Source organism: Amblyomma mixtum, chromosome 8 (assembly GCF_055824585.1).
Source record: "Amblyomma mixtum isolate Tamu chromosome 8, ASM5582458v1, whole genome shotgun sequence".
Classification (NCBI taxonomy): domain Eukaryota; kingdom Metazoa; phylum Arthropoda; class Arachnida; order Ixodida; family Ixodidae; genus Amblyomma; species Amblyomma mixtum.
This window is the reverse complement of record NC_143019.1, coordinates 66463784-66487911: the sequence shown is the minus strand read 5'-3', so window position 1 is coordinate 66487911 and position 24128 is coordinate 66463784. Positions and strand designations below refer to the sequence as shown.

Sequence of the window (24128 nt, the reverse complement as noted above, 5' to 3'; positions counted from 1 at the left end):
ATGGCAATAGGGGCTCAGGTTCCGAGCCAGTTTGGTAGTGACAAGACGATAGCCACTCTCAGCCTTTGGTCTTAGTTATGGTGACTTTTGGCCTTTTGTCAACCTGGCACCACTAAACCTTAAATCTTAAACCTCTCGTGCTCACTCAAGCACCCACTTGCTCACGCACCCACTCACTCACACATCCACTCGCTCACTCGCGTATTTGTTTGGTCACTTACCCATTTATTGGTCACTCGCTCGCTCATTTATTGGTCACTCGCTCGCTCATTTATTGGTCACTCGCTCGCTCATTTATTGGTCACTCGCTCACCCATTTATTTGATCACTGTCTCACCCATTGGTCACTTGCTCACCAGTTTATATTGTAACTCACTTACATATTTATTTAATCACTTGTGCACTCATTTATAGGCCACTTGCTTGCCCATTTATTTGGTCACTCGTTCGCTATTTATTTGGTCATTCTCACTTATTTGTTCACTCGCTCACCCATTTATTGTTCACTTGCTAGCCCATTTATTTGGTCACTCTCATTTATTTGTTCACTTGTTCACCAATTCATTGGCCACGTGCTTGCCCATTTATTTGGTCACTTGCTTGCTCTTTATTTGCTCACTCCCTCGCCCATTTATTTCATCATTTGCTCGCTCATGTATTTGTTCACTATCACCCTTTTATTTGCCCTCTATCTCACCTTTTTAAATCATTCACTTGATCGCTGTTTACTTTGCCACTCAGGCATCCATTTATTCACTCGCTCACCCACTTATTTGACCACTGTCTCACCTATTGGTCACTTGCTCACCGGTTTATTTTGTCTCTCGCTTACATATTTATTTAATCACTCACGCACTCATTTAAGGCCGCTTGCTTGCCCATTTATTTGGTCACTCGTTCGCTATTTATTTGGTCATTCTCACTTATTTGTTCACTCGCTCACCCATTTATTGTTCACTTGCTAGCCCATTTATTTGGTCACTCTCATTTATTTGTTCACTTGTTCACCAATTCATTGGCCGCGTGCTTGCCCATTTATTTGGTCACTTGCTTGCTCTTTATTTGCTCACTCCCTCACCCATTTATTTCATCATTTGCTCGCTCATGTATTTGTTCACTATCACCCTTTTATTTGCCCTCTATCTCACCTTTTTAAATCATTCACTTGATCGCTGTTTACTTTGCCACTCAGGCATCCATTTATTCACTCGCTCACCCATTTATTTGGCCGCTCCCACTTATGTAGTCATTCACTCTATTTATGCTCTGCTGTTGCAAGAAGTGTTGTTGGTGGAGTTGCTTCTATATTATTACAAAATAATGTGGCAGGATAAAAGGCAGGGAAGAGAGAATTCAGAGGTTTGCACACTGCATCCATGGTGCTATTGCTTGTTTTTAGACCTCGGTTAAATCGTGCAGAAACTTATGAGTTTCAGTGGGCAGATTGTTAGCATGCATGTGGTTTCTGTAGGGGCTGTACATTGGCGCAGTTCACCACCTAATCAACAAGCTTTGGTCTGCGTCAAAGTTTTAGTACAGCATCAGTTGCGCCACCAGGTAGTTAGCGTTATTTACCAACATTCTTCTCGTGTACATTTACTCAGGATACTTTCAGGATGCGTGCACAATAAAAAGCAAAAGGAAGTAATGACAATAACTCAGCAAAGCAGAAGCTATAATCATTGTTGTTGTTTCAATTAGAGACCATAACATTTTGAAGTGTAGTTCTGTTCTCTCAATGATAAAGCATATTCCAGCTCTCGGTTCTGTCGCCCGGCTCGTCTCACAGGTTTCTAAAAGGAGATTTTGGCTCAAAAGTGCCTCAGAATCAAACCTAGAAGATAAGAAACACTCTGAGGAAATGGTCATAATTTTGCAGCCTGTTAATTCTTAGCATTAAAAACAAAAGGACAAGAAAAATTATATACAGCAAGGGGATTTGAACTGCCTTTTATGCATTCATAAACGCAGCACTAATCTTGCTGCAGTGTGAGTGATCTGTGCGATACTCTGGATGCCATTAAGACATTTCTTTGACTCAGCAAAACGTGCATGTTAGTTGCAAGCATGATATCCCCTCTCAGAGCATCAACTTTCACTCAAAGGTGCTTTTACAGGTTCTAGAAATTTCTGGTGTTCTTCCTGCTCTTGTTACTAGTTACTAGTTGTTTGTGAAAAAAATTGGATTTAAATAGCTTGATGTATAGCATGACATGTTGTTTCTATTAGTTGACTGAAGTGATGATTACCAAAGTAGTGAAGTTGCACCTCACAGATCTGCTACTTTGTGCTGCAACATTGTGGCTGTGCTGTCATTGCTATTTTTTGTGTGGCAGTCTTCTCTTCACTGTGTTTTTCTTTATTAGCCACAGGGAGTGTTCGATGTTGGTCCTGGGAAGCTACGTGAAATCCTTCAACTACCACATCACAGGAAACCAGGTGCGTGTGCCCTTTTCCTCCGAGTTTAGTGCCGCTATTTTTTTCCTGTGTATCTTTTCTTCATTGAATTCGCTGGTCCTCTTTATAGTCCTCAGGTTTGTGTTGACCTGAGAGGGTTGCTAAACTCTTGCAACTGTCAAGAATAAAACTTTCACTGGGGCCCATAATCCAAGATTCCAAGAGTCATCCCTATTAGCTGAAACACTTGAAGCGGATGTGATGGCTTGGATACATCGAAAAGTACCGTAGAAATCAGACCATGATGCTTGCAGGTTGCATGGTAGCAGGGCATAGATGGCAGCTTTCGGTGAACAGAAGCTGTCCTAGCGAGATGTCAGAGTGCACTCATCATGTAGATGGTCGTCTCAGCAAAGGTGACATCACTGCTTTGACACGTTTGACGGGCCAGAGGACATTTTTCGTCATCACTTATGGCTGTCGAAAGACATAACACTGAGCTCAGCAGTAACCCAAGGCTTCTCGGAATACTTTACGAACTCGTGTCAGGGCCACACTTTTTTTTTAAAATTCAGGAGTGAATTTTGAAGGTGCGGTCCATACACAAATTTAAAAAATTGTATAACCGTATTTCTTTTCTTAATTATCTAGTCCAAAACGGGGTGCGGCCTATACACAGATGCGGCCCTTACACAAGATTATACGGTAATTGTTAAAACCCAAGTCAGTGAGGTTCTTCATTGAGATTCTTCGCTGCCAGCAGTGTTAGGGTATCCATGGGCGTGTGTGCGCTTGGAGCCTCAGTGAACCTCTGAAAACTTTGTCTGCAAAGTCTCCATAATCACATTGCACCATAGCTAGACATTCTACAGGGAGATGTTTTAAAGTCTTCACAAATTTTGCTCTGCATTTCTTTTCCCCCCTAACTAAATGTAGAATGTTGTGCTGAGTGAACAAACTAGTCACCTGTTGTTTACCATAGGTGATTAGCAGCTGCAGCAGCCACCATTTGTTACTGAAAAGCCTAATGCAGTTGCACAAATCATTTTTCCTTTTTTCGATATGTCCAGTCTTTTCAAAGTGGGTAAAAAGCTTATGAAATATTGTTCGTATTTTTTTAGGTCTTCAGGAGTGACGGAACAGCTTTAAAATGTTTCTTTACCATGGCCTTTGATACGGAACTAAAGATTCGGCTGATATCTTTGGTCGTGCTCCGTTTATTCCACTGTGTCTTTTGCTCCAGCACTTGCAGTGCCTTGACTGCTGTTGGCGCTCACAGTTGCAACAAAATCTAGCTCTTCTTCTGGAGTTTTGGCCAATCATGATTGTCTGGCCTTAAAAGGATGGATCTGGAAGAGACGCAACTTGGAATATCAGCCCAGGTGTCTCCTGGAGTCCGTTTTTCTGTCATGCAGCAGATTTTGCCTAAATGTTCACATTTTTGTTTGTTTGTTAGAGAAATTTGTAAAATTTGGTATTAAATTAACATGTGGCTTACATTCTTGGGTGGTTTTGCAAGGAATTATCTATGAATATATCTGTTTGCACGAACTACTGCCTCACTTACGCCTACCTTAAGGCCTTTATTTTTAGTACATTTCTTCAGGATTTTGTGACTGAAAAATTGTGGAGGAATTGTGAGTCTCCTTTGAACTGTTTAAAATATTCTGACTCAAGATGTTGCATTTTCTGCTATTGTTACTCTCACCAGGTCGAGCTGCTGAAGTGGTCTTCAAGCAAGCACAACATGGGAATGGTTCTGTACAGGGACCTCTGGGTGACCATCCGCAACAACTGTTCTAATGTGAGGTTTCTGCTGAAAATTTCCCTCTCTCATAGCTCACTGAGGTCTTGTGGCATGCTACTGTAAGACTTAACTAGCTGCTTTTGAATAACTTTAGTAGTATGGTGAAACCTTGTTAACATACTTGCGTAATTTGCACACCCGTAATTTATTGCGCTGGTTTAAAAAAAAGTTACGCTCCCTGCCTTTGCCAGACCACCAGCATGCACGCAGGTGCACAGAAGTTAGGCTTGGGAAGATCGGCACGGCCGCGTCGCCGTCTGCGGCTACGAAGGTTTGAATAATGGGGGAACGAATTGCTTGCAGTTCACCCGGCTCACTTGTGCTGGCGGTCGCTTTCCGAGACAAACTGTTAGTCCTGAGAGCAAACTTCCGGTAGCCGCTTGCACGCGCCGAAATCCGGTACTACCGAACCGTGTGCTGTTTGATCATGGTTCTGTTTGCCGCAAGACAGCCGGGCCGCACGCAAAGGCGCCAGTTTATCTCCTTTTATCTCGATTTGCCTCTGACTGCTGTCTTTACGATAGTATTGTTGTGTGTTTATTGCTTTGAGCTGATCCCATGCCATCATATGCCATCCCATGGGGAAGTACATGCTTCCTTTATTTTGAGTCAAACCTTCTTCTGGCCAGTGAGGGGTGCGAGTTGGGGAGGGGGACGATGTACAGGTGACAGCATACGATACATATTGCTCGTTAGGACATTTGTGAGGTTTTTTTTGTGCGCTCGAAATTTTCACGTATTTGCGCACCCACTTTTTGAGGGCTTAATTTAAAAAAAAAATGCCACTGATGATTACAGTACTTCCTGTAATAAGGAAGTAACTCCCCCAAAGTGGAGTTCTACTCCAACTTGGGGGATTCCCCTAAAAACTGGACCAACACTGTTCCCACTTCGAGTTATTGATCAATTTGCTCTCGCCCTGCCATAAGCTTGTCGTCCAGGATGGTGCAGTTGGTAGAGCGACTGCTCCGGTGAAGCGGTGGTCCCGGGCAGACGAATCTTCCTTTAACTACAAAGTTTCTGAGAAAGCTGTATAGCTTTCCTTTGCAGCCGTATGGCTGCGCTCGGGTGGATGTCAATGAGTATTTACTCCCTTATTACAAATCTACTCCACCTTGGGGGATTCCCCTAAAAACTGGACCAACAACTACTTCCGGATGGGAAAATTAAGCGCAGCTCTTCAGGTGTTTTGATTTTGCATGGGCTTCGTCGAAGCTAGAACTACGGCATGGGCTGACCGATGGCTCTAAAAGTCCTTCATATATAGGGCGCGCCGCGTGTGTTCATCACTTCGCGCCAAAGCAGGTGCACACATAGCATCCACAATACAAATGCTCTTTTACCCTCCCGCCGAGGCTCGCATCGCCATTGGTCAAGCAAGGAGTGAGGTTTCTAGAGGTTTTGTGTTTCTGCTTTCCAACCAGGCACAGCCACACGCAAGCAAAGTGGAGAGGAGGAATAACCGCGAACTTGACAGGACTGAAGAGCGAGAAGAGGACAGGACGAGCGGTACCGCTCGTCCTGTCCTCTTCTCGCTCTTCAGTCCTGTCAAGTTCGCGGTTATCCTCCTCTCCAACATGTCAGACCAACTGGCCCAAAGCTTCCCCTTGTTGGAGCAAAGTGGAGAGGGCACCACACAGCACACATAAGGTTATGTACGTGCTTTCCATAGGTAAACAGGTGCTGTTTCTCCAAGCTTCAGGGTTTGTCTGCAGTGCGCGAGGGTGTGACTTCTGCCCCATGCTGGCTTTTCGTGCGCTACGGCGCGTATGACTCTGCCGCCATCTATGAGCAAGCGGCAACACTCTATGTACCTGCGCGGCACGCAGAAGTTTGTGTTTTTATGTTTTGTGCCCAATTACGGTGACGGCGAAGGACGCCGCTAAACCCATGAATGGGCACTTAAGAGCTGCACTCTAAAAAAGTGTGCAAATTACATGAGAGAATACGATAATTCAAACTTCAGTTATTCAGACAGATGCTCTGTTCCTGTCGCCACCAAGTGCACTAGAGGGAGGCTAGTTGGGTTGACCTCAATTCGAACTATGCATTATTCAAGAGCATTTTTAATTGCCTTCAGATTTGTCTTATCAAAATTTAACATTATTTAGCAGCAGTAATGGTATGTTACGAAGAGTTTTAAAAAGCTGTTGAGGAAATAAAAGCAGCAAAAGTTTTTTTTTTTTTTTTTTTGAAGGGCCGGGAGACACATACAGGGGGTTGTTGCCTAGGAGGCATCTCCGGTTTTGTGCTCATAATATGTGAATTCTCGTCCTGAGCCTCCTGTCCTCCTCCCGTGTGCAGATGTTCTGCCACTTTGATGACTACAACTGGGACTGGTCCCTCTACCGGGTCAGCATGATGTGCCTGTCAGCGCCCATTCAGGCCATGGTGGTCAAGTCGACCCGCATCTTCCACACCGGCGAGTGGTGCGTGTCCTCCTTTCATCTTCACGGCGCTGGCTGTTAATTTGAAGCTTCCCGGGCAAAGTGTGTTTGTCGTCATCGTCGCCAAATAGCGTCCGAGCAGTCTAGCATGACCAGAGGGAGAGGAGGTATCCCGCATGGGGTGCCCCCATTATATGATAGTGTGTATTTGTAAGCCCATTCTTCCTTTTTGCGCTTTATCCAAACTGCTACAAGTTGCTGTTAACACTAACATGTTGCCAAACCTGGCTCATTCCATTGTGTTATATGTGCTTGACAGTTTTAAACCGCCTGTTCCGTATTTATCTGTCCGTGTTAGAAAGAATTCTCCTGCGCAGACAACTGGACTACCGTATTTACTCGCATAATAGGCGCACTTTTTTTCCAGAAAATCCGGCTCAGAGTTCGGGGTGCGCCTATTACGCGGAGTAAAATTTCCGGAAATTTTTCGACTCGCAGAATTGAACACACTGCGTAAACGCACTCGTGTACGGGCCGCACCCCGTTTTCGCGAAGAAAATGTTAAAGAAAAAAAAAAGATCCATGTAAGGGCCGCACAATGCACGCGCCGAGGCCTCCACGATCGGCTCCGGCTGCGCGCAACGGGCGCTTGATCGCGGAGGCCACACACGTGCACAGGAGCTTCCGGACGCCGCCCACGGAAGGCGCCCAAGGCCAAGCTCATCATCATCATCGTTTTCCTCCGCCGCGAGCTTTCGCTATCTATATCGCCATCAGCATCTACAGCTCGTTTTTTTTTTGTTGTTGTTGTTGCTGTCAAATGCCGGGATTTGCGGTAGGGCGATAGTTATCGTGGTTTATGGCTTTGCCGCGGAGCGTTGCTGTTTTAGCTCGACGGGCAAGCACCTTAACAGCTACACGGCTGGGAGTTTGCTCTCGAACACGGCAAGCGTGCCGCAGGTCGGAAAATACGACGTGGCCGAGAAGTGCGGCAGTTGCGACTGCGGCGTCCCTAAATTTTCGTACGCGACTCCAGGCGCCGAGGTTTTCGCGGGCCTAAGTCGGGAACGTTTCCGGCTGGAGATGAAGCTTTCCAAACAGACGTTTAAAGTGAGCATCCCTGAAAACTGAGTGCGGCTGTTCTACGCGATGTCGTTGTATGTGCTGTGGGTCCGCAGCAGCTGCGACGGCAGCAGCACTAGTAGGGACTAGTAGTCAGTTCAGCAAAAACTTTGTTAAAATAAAGATTGGGAAGTGGGGGGTGGCGAGGCGTCGGCTTGCAATCGTGTAAATACAGTATTGATCACAGTGCCAAGTTCGGGGTGCACCTATTATGCGCGGAATTAAAAAAATCTGATTTTTCGAGCCCAAACTAGGGGTGCGCCTATTATGCGAGTGCGCCTATTACGCGAGTAAATACGGTATATGGGCTCAAACGCCAGGTAAGCTACAAAGTAGCTTATGATGGTCTTTGTCTTTCGATAAGTTATTTAACATCTAAACTTGCCTGCAATTTCAGGAATCGGCGAAAAACTGCACTCGGCTGCGGCAGAACTTTTCGTCCAGGCGAGCAAACAAGAAGCCAGCTTGACAGGCTGCGCCATCTGGCGAGGAGCAGACGACACGCACATTCCAAGAAACAGCGCGAGGTGCGCATTCCCGCCCCAAGCCATGACATCGGTTGCCTCACCGCTCGCCAGATGGCTCAGCCTGTCAAACTGGCTTCTTTGCTCGCCTGGACGAAAAGTTCTGCCGCAGCCGAATGCAGTTTTTTGCCGATTCCTGAAAATGCAGGCAAGTTTAGACGTTAAATTACTTATCGAAAGACGAAGACCGTCATAAGCTACCTTGTAGTCAGCGTTTCAGCCCATATAGTCGAGTAGTTTGTGCAGAAGAATTTTTCATAACAGGGATAGATAAATACGGAACACGCGGTATGTGCCTTTCCTGCGATAATCTTGGATGGGATTGGCAGTATCTATAAATAAATGAATAAATATTTGTGCTCACAGTCACCCACGTCTAGGGTGAAAGTGAACATGCAATGTGTTGGGTGCTTGCGAAATGAGAAGGCAAATGCAGCGTAGGGAGCTGCCTTGGTTCCTGTGCTGTTAAAGGTGCACTGAAGAGGAATCTGAACTTGTCTTTTTGCCGCGGGAATTCGATCTACACGTTCCTAGCATTCTTAGAAACTGCGACTTATTGCCCTGTGTGGCCGATTTGCCTAATTAAATCGAATTAACATCCGGCTCCCGCCCTTTCTTTTGAATTCTGCCTCGTACGGTGGGCGGAGTCGACCAACGCGTGGAGTGCCTTTCACCCAGTCTCGTGGCGGCTTGCCGCTCTGCCATCGGCGGAGTAATACGTAGTAGTCCGTAGTAGCAAATAGTCCGCGCATATTTTTATTTCTGCAGGCTTATTTTGCGGCTATATTGTCTGCGAATGAAACTATTTATTGATGGAAACCTAGAAAACAAAATAAAGCGAAAGCAAAGCCTCCACGGAGCTGGCTGAAAGGAAGTTCACGCGTTGGCCGACTCCGCCCACCGTACGAGGCAGAATTAAAAAAAAAAAGGGCGGGAGCCGGACGTTAATTCGATTTAATTAGGGAAATCGGCCATACAGGGCAATAAGTCGCAGTTTCTAAGAATGCTAGGAACGTGTAGATCGAGTTCCCGCGGCAAAAAGACAAGTTCAGAATCCTCTTCAGTGCACCTTTAAGGCATCGGCGTTAAGGCCCACCTGCCACCTAGGTCACATGACTTGTGGCAGCAGTTAAAATAGTAATTGGTCTCGAGAGGCTGCTCTGAGCAACAGGTCTCACAAGTCCCACCAGTGGCTGTTTGATACAGCCACCTGCCAGGGCTGTGGCGCATAGCTTAATAGCTGCCCCACTGTGCCGGGAGTGATATGAAGGCTCCCCGAAATCTATGAATGTAAAGTATGGAACGACTATGTCTGTGAAGTGATACACAAAGAAGACTCCAGGCTGCTGAAGGGAACCATTAATGCTGTCGCTTCGTATACCGTTAAAGGGACACTGAAGAGAAATTGAAGTTGGCTTGTATCGACAGAATACCAGCTCTTGATTACAAAAACGACACTCATACTGACAACAAAGCTCTTGTAACGTAGGACAGAGCAAGAACCAAAATACAGGTATCGCCGCCACAGGCCAAACTCGCAAGTACAAGCGTGATGACGTCATAGGACAAAACAGTGTTGCTAGAACCAATGGTTCTAGCAACACTAGGACACAAGAAGCCACGAATCACTGAGACACAGCCAATGCATGCGCAAATCTCCTTGACATCGCCAGATGGCGCCACGTGCCCGGCAGCTACGCGCGCACCTGCAGCATCGGGACCAATCAGCGCCTGCGGACCGGCGGTGGGCGGGCTCCCGCTATTCCGCTGACAGTAACAAGGTGCACGGTATGCTAAAGGTGTCTATTTGCGAGAACTTTGTTGACGACTTCGAGAACGGGATCCATCGTAACGCTGGCAAAACGCCGGTGCAAACGTAAACGAAGAGACGGTAGTGGCAGCCGCAATAGCAGATAGATGCCTTCAGCGTGCGGCCGGCGGTAGCTTTCATTTCGGCTGCTGCTGCACTGCTGGCCGCCAGAAGTCACGGAGTCTGCGTTACATCATGTGCACGTGATGTTTCACGTCACTTAGTCCTGTGTCGTCATAAGAGAGTCCCAAGTTTGAATCAGAGCGGCGGGAAGAACTTTTTCAGCTTCGAATCCAAATTTCTTAGAAATAAATGCATCTTTCGCTGCCGACCAAGTGACAACAAAGCCATAAAATGCCGAACTATCGGATTTTGCTTTAAAAAAATATTGATAGAGCTCTCCTCACTGTCCCTTTAAGGCTGAGCTTAATTGTCCTCGTAAGTTTATTGCACACGCACGTATAATGTTTCCATCACCCAATGTGATGCCCTTTGGAGCTAGGATGTGAGTCTATCATGCGCTTCTTTATCCTGCTACTCTGTCCACAGTGGACTACTCTGTGCGTAAGACTTTCTCTGGAGCACATGGCACCAACAGTGTGCATCGTAACCGACAACTTCCGTGTTCGTGTAATAGTTGTTGCACTTCACTTTTCCCTGATTTACTGCAGCGGAGTGCATCACCGGAGTAAGAACTGTTCGAGTCAGAAGATGGTGCAACAGGCGAGGAACGTGATTGGGTCTGCCCACTCGTACCTTTACCCCAAGAGCCTCCAGGTCAGTACTTCTTTGTTTGGCAATAGCTCTTCACTTGATAGAGCATGATGTGGGAATAAGTAGGCACACAACCACACTAGCAAGTCCGAGCCGCACAGTCTTCTCTGTGTGTATGTGATCATGTCATCATTCATGTTGAAACTACCTCGTCAACATTTTCCTATTGGGCCTCCCATTCCCACCCTGTTCTTGTGAACTTCCTGATCTCATAACTGCTGTGCTTGATTCTTTGCCGCTCCTGACTATGTGTCTCTTCCCAAGCTGTGTGCTTGGTCGCTGTGATATGCAGTAGAACCTTTCTATAGTAAAGCCACTCAGACCAGCAAAAATCTTTACTATGTCAGTGTCCTTGCTGTATCAGTCGAATATAAGATGAGTTGATTCCATGTGAAAAGCAAAGCTTTGCATGGATATGGTGTTGTCATCCGCGGCCTCCGTATCATTTAAGAGGTTGTACTAGTAGGTAAGAGGTAGAGGTAGCACAGGAATACACACTTTTTTTCTCATTTCTGAAGCGACAACTTCAAAACCTTATAACTCAAGTTCTATGATAGCCAGGATGATAACTTTACCTTTATTGCATTCCTTGGTGTCAAGAGAACCGAATGGTGTACATTTCAGCAAGTTTCCCGCAAGAAATTTTTTCCAAAGCTCTTCACAAAATAGTTGCACAAAAATTGCATAAGTGCTCAAGGCATTGTTTTACATGAAATTAAATGACATATTCAGAATCGGTACACAAAAATACATATTCCCTGAAGATTTCTTCACTGTGACTTCATTAATAAAATTCTTTTTTTTCAAGACCAGGCTCCCCCCTTAAAGGTGCACTGAAGAGGAATCTGAACTTGTCTTTTTGCCGCGGGAACTCGATCTACACGTTCCGAGCATTCTTTGAAACTTCGACTTATTGCCCTGTGTGGCCGATTTCTTTAATTAAATCGAATTAATGTCCGCCTCCCACCTTTTCTTTTTTAATTCTCCCCGTACGGTGGGCGGAGTCGACCAACGCGTGGAGTGCCTTTCAGCCAGCTCCGTGGAGGTTTTGCTTTCGCTTTATTTTGTTTTTTAGGTTTCTGTGAGTAAATAGTTTCATTCGCAGATAATATAGCCGCAAAATAAGCCCGCAGAAATAAAAATATGCGCGGACTATTTGCTTCTACGGATTACTACGTATTACTCCGCCGATGGCAGAGCGGCAAGCCGCCACGGGACTGGGTGAAAGGCACTCCACGTGTTGGTCGACTCCGCCCACCGTACAGGGAGAATTTAAAAAAAATAAAGGAGGCAGCTGGACGTTAATTCGATTTAATTAGGGAAATAGGCCACACAGGGCAATAAATCAGTGCTGACTTACGCTAGTCACGTTTGGGAGCCGTATACTAAACAAAACATATTGAAATGTGAACGGGTACAAAACAAAGCTCTAAGATTTATTTTTAACTCGTACTCTAGAACCCAATCAGTGTCTGAACTTAGAAACAGGGCCGGGCTGACAACTGTGAAGCAGAAAATGCAGCTTAACAGACTGATGTTCTTTTTTCATGTGCTGACAGGTAGCTGTAAGGTCAATCTAGTCTGATACATCAAACCACTGAATGCTTCTGGCAGCAGAACAAAACACTCCAAACATATCACACCTCTGGATTTTAGAACAGATTTCTTCAAATACTCTTTTCTGGTTCGCACTATTGACGAATGGAACAAATTACCAAAAGAAGTGATTCAATGTTCGGATTTAAAGGCTTTTGAAAATGCCCTCATGAAGTATTTGTGACTGGTTTGACTGGTATGTTTTTGACCCATATCACATGTCATTTTGTCTTTCCTATAAATTTGTATTGTTGTATTGTTTTGTATTTCTCCTAAGGCGGTGATCTGCTGATGTACTGCATCTAGTTCTTGATTATTTCAAGGATCTCAACTCCTGTCTTGGCAGCAGCTGACAGTATGAATAAATAAATAAAAATAAATAAATAAATAAATAAAAATCGCAGTTTCTAAGAATGCTCGGAACGTGTAGATTGAGTTCCCACGGCAAAAAGACGAGTCCAGATTCCTCTTCACTGCACCTTTAAGCCCAGTGGGCACAGGTCATTTGAACCCTTTGAACCCTGGATAATCCGGCCTTGCTTGGAACCCCCGACAAGATCGATCGTTTTAGACACTTGTGCATTCTGTCTTCGCTGGTGCTCTGCAAAGTTGTGCTCTCCCTCCTGTTCCCTGCCCCCGCAGGTCAAGCGTGGTGTGCAGCGCAACCTGAAAGCACCAAAGGGGAATGGAGGCTGGGGTGACGTCCGAGACCACCAGCTCTGTCTCAGAAGCAGCTCTGTCTCCGCTGTGCACAGGTAGCACCCGCCACTCTTTGCAGGCCCCGCCATGATGTCATGCCAGAGGTCTCCCTGCCAGATGGAGTCGCCTCCTTTGACAGGAAAAAGGGGGCGGGGCAACTTTTCAGCCGTCAAGCAGTGCTTTCCCTGCTCATCTAATGATTTTTAATCAAAGGTCCTGCCCTGTTGACCGAGCGGTCTCCCCACCAGATTGCCTCTGCCTTTGGCCACAAGACGGAGCCACCTTACCTGAAAAGGGGGGGGGGTCCCCTGCTTTTTGGCCGCGAGGCTGTGCTTTCTGTGTTCATCTAGTGATTTTATCAAAGTGTGTTGTGGTGTGTCTCATACCTGCGAGATCTCCTCGGGATATCACATTACCTGGCTGCACGCTGGTGTAAAATGCAGACGGAAGCGACGGAGGAGGAGAGGTCAGACGAGAAGTGAGCTGTACTGAGCAATTATTAGTGTAGTTGTACTTTTTTGTGCCCTTTAACCCTTTGAGGGTCGAATTATTTTGAAGAAAACTTTCCCAGGTGGTCAAATTACTTTATTGCGGATCTTGAATCTACAGAATGTATATAATCGAGAATAAATAGTAAAAAAAAATTAGGAACAGTACTTTGGTGACAGCATCACTCACAACTGGAAAATGTTCAATAGAATAGATTAGCAACGGTGATAAGCAAGCTACGAGCAGCACCAATAAAGATAGAAATCAACTTTCGCCGCCTCTGCAAAACAGTGCCCACAAAGAGAAAACACGTTTCGCGCGACTCCGTTGCGATCCCGTGGCGGAATCGAAACCGCGTAGGCGCGTTGCCACAGAGGGCGAGAATACCTCGCGAGCAACGGTGATAAGCAAGCTAAGAGCAGCGCCAATAAAGATAGAAATCAACTTCGGCAGCCCCTGCAAGATAGTGCTGACAAAAAGAAAACTCAAATTTCGCGCGACTCCGTTGCGATCACGCGGCGAAACCAAAACTACAAAAGGGGTGTTGCCGCTGTCTGTGCCGCCGCGCTAAAGCTAGACATAAGTTCTGCTTATCTCCGTAAGAAGGCAGCACAAAATTCAAACACTTCTTGTAAGTCCTAAGAGGTGGCAGCACCCCCCAGTGAGCACGCACTGTTCTTTTGGCGCAAAATTTCAAACGGAAGATCGAAACCGTACCCGTACGGCAAAGACCTTGCGGGACAGAAAACCGCCGCCGTACATATACGGCAAAAACCTTCAAAGGGTTAATGTAGTGCGAGATTTGTTCATGCTTGCCCGTGCAATGCTTTGGGTCAGTTTGGTAGACATATGTGTGATTCACCTTAATTTTGGGCAAAACATGGTGTTTTGCCCCAAAACACCATGTTTCCAAAAGGAAAGAAAGTGCAGCATAAGGCATATTAAGGCAGAGGTAGATGACACCCAGCACGAGGCTAGTGCTTTGTGTGTGAACAGCTGTTGTTCCTGCCACGTCCACCTTCCTCAAACAAACTTGCCAGGACCAAAGGAATTTGAGCATACTTGTTCTGCTTTACTGGGACATATACCAAAGGTGTGATAAAAATGCTGAGACGATTTGCTTGAAACCTAAAATGTTTTCTTGGGGCCCCAAATGCTGGCTTTCACTGAATCTGGGTCACTGTAGTTCAGTGTCGATGGTTCCGTACCGTGCGAGACTCGTATGTGACCATGTTGTTGCACGAACACTTCTGCTGCCGGCTTATTAACAAGCAGTGCAGTTTCCACACTGCACTGCCCTGGAGTGAACGAGGGCTCAACAAGGACTACACAGCCAGTGAGAGTCCACTGAGAGTCAGTTGAGACCAATAGCGCACTGCTTACGTTATAAGGGAACTTCAGCTGCTGAGCCAGTGTAAGGTGATTCGAGGAGACCTCGCATGTACTGCAAGCCGCGTGTGTTTGGAACTGTCCAGTGCATTGTATCTTGCATCCGCAGTGTTTCCCTCCACTTGCCCGCGCATGAAGGGAAAAAACTTTTACTCTCGGCAATGTTAAAGCTCAGCTGCTTGCGGCTTGCCCACTGGTTCTTCGAAGAAATGCTGATGTGTATGACTCTGAAGCTAGGCCAGGGTTGCAACTTCTGGGCTGCTTTTCTAGGGGTGTTTTAAAATGTTGCACCGCCTTTCTTTTGAGTAACTCCAGTTTAGTGAATGAAGCAACTAGGGAACCATCGAAAAACATTGTAGTACACCCTTTTATGTTGGAGTGCGTTAGCCAGGAATGCCGTGTCATGGACCCGTCGCTCTAGTTTTAGTGAAACAAATTGAATGCATGAGCGTTCCGAAACTGCTGCTGTTTTTCTTCGTAGCGAGAAGCTGTTCTTCCCTTTCAGCCTCAGCTGGTTCGAAAAGCCAGTGGGCTGTATCGCAAGCTTTGTGTCATGACCCTGCCACCGTTTTGAAATGGCAGCTGCTCCAGACCGCAGGCAGGGGGATGTCCGATTGCTGACTGTGCATATTGTACATGTGCCGCACCGGTCTACACTGATGTACACTTATGCATGCTACTCTGGTGCACACTACATTGATGTATTTTCATGCTAGCAGTTTGCATTGCTCGCCCGGGGGGGCCAATTTTTTTGCCCTCCGTGCAGTGTGGATGTTGCCGGTGGGTCGTTTTAGTTTCTTATTATACGGATGGGCCCGTAAAGATGAGGTGAGAAGTCGTGCTATTCTCAGTTTTCACTTGTCAACAAGAGGCCTCTGTAATGCTTAACCTATGTCGTGGTTGGCCATGACTTGTCCATTAGTTGATTGATACTTAACATCCATGTGAGCGTCTCTTTTTTGGACTGTCATGAAATTTTTTTAATATCTAGTGCTTGACCTAGTATTGGTCTGTATTCCTTTAAATGCGTTGCAGATGACATGCAGAGCATTAGTTTCGTAATTTCACTGAGGAAGCCACCAAAGAATATTTGCAATTTTGTTCAGTGTTCTTACTTATACTACTTTTTGAAATCCAAAGCGTTGTTTGTGTTGTGATGTTTAGCCTGGGGCTGTTTTGTTTGTGCTGGAAGTCGTTTTGCTGTTCACGACTCTGTTTAGCACAGGATGAAGTAACCACCACAGGGTATGTTGACCACCAAAGTCTCTTGTATTAGTTTCATGAGCCCGTTGGTGTCATAACGTTCTTGGTAGGGGTGTGCGAATATCAAATTTTTCGAATACGAATCGGATACGAATACTTAGTTCCGAATATCGAATCGAATATCGAATAATCAAGGACAGACGCATTTAATCACTACAAAACATTTATTTGGGCACCCAAGAACATCACAGTTCAACTATCGATGATTAAATGAACACAAAAGGTGTGTGTGGCTGCACAAAAAGTATCAAAGTCTCGAAAATTATTCTTAGAAGAGTGGAAATATCAGAGAAGATGACTAGTACACAGCATTGATTAAGGCTAGCTTGCCATCAGCACAAAAGCGCTTTGCTGGGATGACGTAAAAGGTTGTCGTGAAGGAAAACCAGCTGCACCACATGGTCAGGCAGAAGTAGTTCCCTTCTAACTGAAACAACTCCTCCAGCCACAGAAAATGCCCTCTCACTTGGCACTGACCTGGCACGTATTGCGAGGTACTTCGTGCACAGCTCTGACTATAGCAGCTTCACAGGTATAGCCACAAAAAAGCTTACCAGCGCAGTCAGCTACGGCATGGCCCTTGGAGGAAGAAAGAATTTTCCTTCCGTGTAGGCGCCGCCATGTTGTATATGTATCTTTCGATAGGGCTTGCGGACCGAAATGAAAGCCGGTGCTCACAATGAATATTCGGCTAGATACGAATATTCGCGTCGGGTCGAATACTCGAGACAACACGAATACTTGGATTTCGAATCGAATTCGAATACTAAAAATTCAATATTCGAAATATATTCGAAAATTTCGAATATTCGCACACCCCTAGTTCTTGGTTTTCGCAGTTTACAGTTGTAATGCAGCCTATGTTTTATAGCTGCTCACTGTGTACAGTGTTGTGCATCTTTATCGTAATGATTTTTTCCTGCCTTAACTGCTGTCTTGTTTAAGGTGAAACTGCACCCAGAACTTGCATGACGTGGTAACTTTTGCTTCGTACGAAGTTCGAAAATGGTACGCACCTGGTTCAACTGTGCATGACACAAACCCATAATCATCTGTGTCAAGATTAGCAAACCGCTAGCCACCAACTGTGGGTTGTTGCCAAAGGGCATGCTGGCACCATCAAAGGTCCTTAAGATGCTTGCCTCGGTGCCGTTCGCATTGTGGCACTTTCCTCTACAGACAACAGATGAAGCCATTGCTGCCCATCGGCGGCAACCCTGCAATATTTATTTATACAGACTTCATTATAGGTATAAAACAATTATTGCAGTGCATGGAAAAAGGCATCATTAGATGCGATACATACAATGCTCGATGGCAAACTGTTCCAGTCCCGAACAGTTCTAACAAAAAAAGAAAAACGCAAGAAAATTGCAAGAAAATTCACTGACCTTCAAGCAGTGGTCCAGTCGCTTTGAGATATAATGAGGTGCCTGGACATGTTGTTCGTGGTTTACGCCAGTTTTCAAATAATAAATCTCATGGAAAAATTTCAGTCTGATGTACCTTCTACGGTCCTTCAACTCTTGCCATTTAAGTTTTCGTTTGCTTTCCGTCATACTAACTTGCCGATTATAATTACCAAAAACAAATCTAACAGCCCTATTCTGAATTTTCTCTAATTTGCCTACACACTCAGATGTGTGTGGGTCCCAGCAAACAAATCCATATTCAAGTATGGAGCGTACATGACTGAAATACAGCTGTGTTTATTAAGTTACTTGGTAAATGGCTAAAATTCCGCCGTAGGAAACCCAAACGTGATGCTGCCTTATTCGCAATATAATTAATGTGCTTATTCCATCGTAAGTCCGATCTAAAAAAGACACCTAGATATTTAAATGACTTGCTTATGGTTAGAGCAAAATCATAATTTCTTTATAAAGTAAAATCATAATTGCCTTTCGTTTCCTTGTTCTTGGCACAGACGATTATGGTTATGCATCATGCGTGGCCGAATTAGGTAAGCACTGTTTTCAAAAACTTTGAAACAAAAGTTAAGCTGCAAGCACTGTGTGCAGTTTCACTGCAAACGAGAAGGTGGGAAAAATTTTAAGTCACTTGGACAAATATGCACAGCACTGTACTTTTTACTTGCCATATTTAGTGGCAGTTGACACTGCAAATAGCCAAAGAATTTTTGTTTAAATTTTTTTTCTTTCTTGTACGAATGCATCTGCCCTGTCTCAAAGTCTTACCCCTCTTTTTCCAAACATTATTTTATATCGGCTGAAGCTTTTAGTGCTGCTGTTCTGTTGATGCTCCCTTGCCGACGTAGGGCAGTTGTCATGACTACTAGTTGCGCAAAGTGCCACCACATTGTATCGCCTATTGAACTCGGGCAGGCCATGCGTTTTGGTTCCTGTCTATCAATACGTTTTTACGAGTGTCTTGAGCTGTTCTTGTTCTTTACCTGGTGCCATGGTTTTTTTTCGTTTTTTATACCTTTGTTGCTTCTTTTAACTGTTTTTGTTACTTGAAGAAAAACCCGAGGGGGTCAGGATTGTGCCACACAGAAAAAAAAAACTGTTGGAAGTGATTGTGAGCCCTTTTAACTGGACTTATTTCCACCTGTAATGTTTAAGCGTGCTACGCGAATCTCCACCGAAATGTGGACACGTGGAGAAGACGAGAGGTCGTAACTAATACAGGCTCTTCACTGAAGTTGTATTTTGGATATTGAAACCCCGTATATACTGGCTGACAGAAGTAGGCCCACATTCAGGACTGCCACACACAATTTTTCCATGACAAAAAAGTAGTGCGTTGTTGGAGATTCTTTTGTTGCCTAGAAAGGAAGCTTATCACAAGAAAAGAAATTACAAGCTTTGGAATTTTGTTTAATGAACTCAAACATTAAAAAGCTGATTTAATTTACTGTTACGACTGGCCAGCGGGGTAATAAAAGATACCACCGACCATGATCCAGTGTTAACAACTGCTGTTCTTTTAAGTTATATCCTACTATAGTAACGGATTTTTTCACTGTTTCTTAGATGCAGAGGCTAGCCACAGTAAGCATACAAGTGACCTGTCTTTATGGTAGTGAGAGGGGCTGTTTTGTGTTTTTTGTAATAATGCAATGCAGAGAAGTCAGTATTGTCCCGAGTCATTTGTTTCTCTTGCATCCTAGATGGTGCCAACTTTGCTTTTTCTCTTTTGAGAGCCAAAGTCAATACAAAGCTTAGCCAAAGTTTTAGTCATGTGCTACACTTGTTTCACCATTTTTAGTTTAGGTGTCATGATGATTGCCTCCGCATAGCCGAGTCACACAACTTGTCCGCCATCACAACGTTCACATTGCCTTTTTGTGTTTGCACATGCTGACATTTTTCCAAGTTCTGATCTCGGTGAACTGAGGCACCCGTCACTGACACGTGTAAGTCCTGAGAGAAACAGTTTCGATATGTGGACATAGAAAGGGCTTCGCATTGTCAAGGCCCCGTCTCAATTTTTTTTGGCCATTTGATTTTGCTGTGCAAGGCATTCATTGCTTTTTTCCAATATTACATATTCAGCAGGGTGCGACACTTAATCAGAGTGAGGCTAGGGAAATTAGTCAGAGTGCACACAGTCTTTCTTTTCCCCGTTTTAGAATTGATTCCTTGTGCAGATGTGTGTAGTGTTCCACTGTCATGAAGCAGACAGCTGGTAGGCCAGGCTACAGGTCAAGATACCAGAGAATAAGTTTGATGTTGGCAACTCACTGAGTACTGTACATCACCCATACTAGACACAGCATGACAAGGTAACTGCATCTGGAGAGAAGCAATGTGGCCTGAAAAACAGACTCAGAGAACATCTAAATGTTCCCTTAATTGCAGTATGTCTTAAACATTCATTGCACTTCGTACGAGAACACAAAATGCATTGTTTTATTGCTGTTCTCATCTTCCTTGGATTATGGGATGCATTGACAACTGCCATGACATAGCGTAAAGTGCTTAAAAGCGTCAAGAATTACACATTTAAACAATTTCTGACTTTGTGAAGAGTGCTTCAGCTGTTGTGAAAGTTAATTTGATGGTTTTTACCTGGTCTACATTTAGCCTAATCACAAAGATAACAAGAGAACCTCAGGCAAGCACCCCCAAGTCCTCCCTGCCTTGTTCACTTTGTGTGACTATCGAGAACCATCTGTAACCAACCTCTCTCTACCATGGACTACATTTAGCTTGTTAGTTGATGGTTTATCATTGCCAGTTCCTGGCTTATCAGTGGTCTGCTTTCATGCCATGTATTGCCTGTTTTATTGCCAGTCCATCCCAGTCAGTAAAAGCAGCAGCTCTGTTATCACCAGTGAAGTTTCTTCAAAGGTGATTCTGCTACTTCCCCTGCATCTATCAACTCTGCAGCTGTCATTTGTGCCTGCCTGAGATGTTTGTGCAGCCCTGTGTGGCCTGTCTGGCCTGGCATTGCCTCAGCACCACAGTGTCATTATTGTGACCCTCCTGTTTTGTGCATGACGTTGATATGTCCCGTTGCAAATTGTGTGAGTTTGCTTTTTCTTGTTCGCATGCATAGCACAGAGTGCCATACACCTTGAATGCATACGTGGATATTGTTGTTTCAGCTATCTCTGGCGTGCCCTTTTGCCAAGTATGATTTGTTCACAGTTCTCTCCGCTCTGGCGCTGAATTTCCACTGTGCCTTGTTGAATGAGAGTGTGGTTGGTAAACTTCTGCTTCTCACTGGACTACTTGGATAGCAGAACAGTATTAGATGTTCGTGATTTGCCGTTTCTGTAGAAGTGTCTCATTTTTGGATTGAGGACACAGGCTTCTGCTACTTTTAGACATTGTTTGTGGAACTTCTTGGTCGTTTGGTTCATTAAGTTCCCCGAGCGTGAGTTATCCAATTTGCTTTGCTAATTAATCAGTTTGCCATCTTACTTAGTTTGCTGGTCAGAGCAGAAAAAAAAAATGAGGCACTTATGTCACTGAGATTCATCGTTCTGTGAAATACATCAGAGGTGACAGCTGGTGCAAATTATTGCTGCTGTCACAATGTTGGGTAGAAACGTGAACCTTGGTGAGTTATGTGGTACTATAAGTGGATGTCTGCACTTTGTTCAGGACACCACTCTGCACTTTTTTTTTTTCTTTGGGCAGTCCAAGCTTATTCTGATGCTAATGTTAATGAGTTGTGGGGAAACTATAAAAGCCAGCAATGCCATATCATTCATAGCCTTATATTGTGAAGCCTGTGCCCTGTATGCATTTTATGCAAACTAATAGGTAAGAATTTGTGTGGAGCAGAAGTTTTGAGAATTAACATATTTTTGTTTATAATTGTTGAAAGAGAACTTGATTGTAAAATTTTCTGTTTAGGCAATTTCTTTGATGTTTGTATGTCAGGTATTTGCTGTTAGACAGTTTCAGTATTTTCCGTGAAAACTTTTGGCGAATATGCTTAAACATTTTCGTATGGAAGGGGACTGGCACAGTTCAGTGAGAAGTGGAAGAGTGTGTTTCTATGTCATGTATAATGCGCATTGCTTATTTTGAGCATTCATGTGAACGTAAACTTTGTATCTTTCACAGAACATTGTTAAACCAGTGGGATAGCGTGACTGTAGAACATTTTTTAAATGGTTTTTTTTGCTGTCCAAAGTATTGTACATGTTTTACTTGACGACAAGTTGTGTTGTTTTAGTCTCTGCTGAGCTTTGTGCAATTTTTGTTTTTTATTCTTACAGTTGTTACCAGTGCAATTTGCTCAAACCAAAGTGTCCAACAATGCAGTAATTTTGATGATTGTTCCTTGCATTAAATATGTTTAATGCTTCTTTTTTTCACTTCGTGCGGCATTTCTTGTGCAGGGTATGTTTAGGGTCCCTGCTTTGTGGAGAATGTAATTACCAAAGTTTTCTGTTTTTATTTTCCCTGAAGTGAAGCAATTTGTTTGGCCTGTACAGCGAATAAAGTTTTTCTTACGTGAATGTACCTGTATATTGATTATCTGTGCAAGGAGGCTTCAATGAGAAGTGTGCTAATTTAGGTTACATGAAAACAAATTAGAATTTGTATGGGAACAATACCGTACTTGATTCTTAATGGTGAACATTGCACCATTGCTTTGGCATCTTTTCGTGCATTTTTAATTTCTCATAGAATTAATCTTTCTCTGAGCTTCAAGAAAGCTGATGCAGTAGCGAGTTATATGCTTGTTTGCACTTTACTTGCGTTTTGAGTCTTCAGATGAAGCACACACAAAGAAATGCAAGAGGCAAAAAATCAAGTGCATGGCTATTGTTCTGTAATGTTTGTAATGGGCACAAGAAGCTGCGTTATTTTCATCTCCTTGATGTGATGCTTTGCTATTGTTCAGGAAAGTGTTGTATACCAGTTTCATATCTATATATCTCCTTGTGAACCCCACTTCTGAGCTTAACATCTGTGCATGATTTACCCTACCCCAAGAAGTGTGTATTCAGCAATAGCATTCTTCCGACTTTCGTCCACGAATTGCTCCTCGATATCTTGCTTGCTACTCTTTCATCGAGCTCGTTTCAATGTGTACCATGCAAAGGTGTGTTACAGTGAAGTACAGTGCCATTGCTGATGCAAGACATCTGCACTGTTTCAGAGCAAGTCATACAAGGTTCTGAAAATTAGTGTGCAGTGCCATGTTTTCATGATTTTTATTCTTTTCTCGGGGCCCAAGGGATGAGTTAGTTTTCTGGAAGGTGAAAATTGGCCTGCATTTTATATCGAGTGACAACACATAGCTCATGTGCCCCAAGTTGCCACTGTACCATTAACCCTAAATTATTTCTGCAACTAATGCTAGCTGGATGTTGATCTTGCCTCAGCTGCCCACATATGACTTAAAGGTGCACTGAAGAGGAATCTGAACTCGTCTTTTTGCCGCGGGAACTCGATCTACACGTTCCTAGCATACTTAGAAACTGCGACTTATTGTCATGTGTGGCCGATTTCCCTAATTAAATCGAATTAACGTCCGGCTCCCGCCTTTTTTTTCGAATTCTGCCTCGTACGGTGGGCGGAGTCGACCAACGCGTGGAGTGCCTTTCAGCCAGCCCCGTGGAGGCTTTGCTTTCGCTTCATTTTGTTTGTTAGGTTTCCGTGAATAAATAGTTTCATTTGCAGATAATATAATCGCAAAATAAGCCCGCAGAAATAAAAATACGCGCGGACTATTTGCTTCTACGGACTACTACGTATTACTCCGCCGATGGCAGAGCGGCAAGCCGCCGCGGGACTGGGTGAAAGGCACTCCTCGCGTCGGTCGACTCCGCCCACCGTACGAGGCAGAATTAAAAAAAAAAAGGCGGGAGCCGGACGTTAATTCGATTTAATTAGGGAAATCGGCCACACATGGCAATAAGTCGCAGTTTCTAAGAATGCTCGGAAGGTGTAGATTGAGTTTCCGCGGCAAAAAGACGAGTTCAGATTCCTCTTCAGTGCACCTTTAAAGGTGGACTGAAGAGGAATCTGAACTTGTCTTTCTGCCGCGGGAACTCGATCCACACGTTCCCAGCATTCTTAGAAACATCGACTTATTGCCCTGTGTGGCCGATTTCCCTAATTAAATCGAATTAACGTCTGGTTCGCGCCTTTGTTTTTGAATTCGCCCCGTACGGTGGGCGGAGTCGACCAACGCATGGAGTGCCTTTCAGCCAGCTCTGTGGAGGCTTTGCTTTCGCTTTGTTGTTTTTTAGGTTTCCGTGAATAAATAGTTTCATTCGCAGATAATATAGCCGCAAAATAAGCCCGCAGAAATAAAAATACGCGCGGACTATTTGCTTCTACGGATTACTACGTATTACTCCGCCGATGGCAGAGCGTCAAGCCGCCACAGGACTGGGTGAAAGGCACTCCACGCGTTGGTCGACTCTGCCCACCGTA

At 44.5% G+C, this 24128-nt stretch overlaps 1 protein-coding gene across 3 annotated transcripts in view; it reads left to right on the top strand.

Annotated features, from left to right (window-relative positions):
- LOC149332802 (alpha-1,6-mannosyl-glycoprotein 2-beta-N-acetylglucosaminyltransferase-like) overlaps window positions 1–22198 on the top strand; it is a 43813-nt gene extending 21615 nt beyond the window's left edge. For all 3 annotated transcript variants that reach the window (XM_089558386.1, XM_089558387.1, XM_089558389.1), the window contains exons 7-11: window positions 2367–2439; window positions 4109–4201; window positions 6509–6633; window positions 10719–10824; window positions 13060–22198. In XM_089558386.1, coding sequence (XP_089414512.1) covers window positions 2367–2439; window positions 4109–4201; window positions 6509–6633; window positions 10719–10824; window positions 13060–13176 — 514 coding nt within the window. In that variant the 3' untranslated portion in view covers window positions 13177–22198. The remainder of the gene's footprint in view (window positions 1–2366; window positions 2440–4108; window positions 4202–6508; window positions 6634–10718; window positions 10825–13059) is intronic.
- Window positions 22199–24128: the final 1930 nt, after the last annotated feature.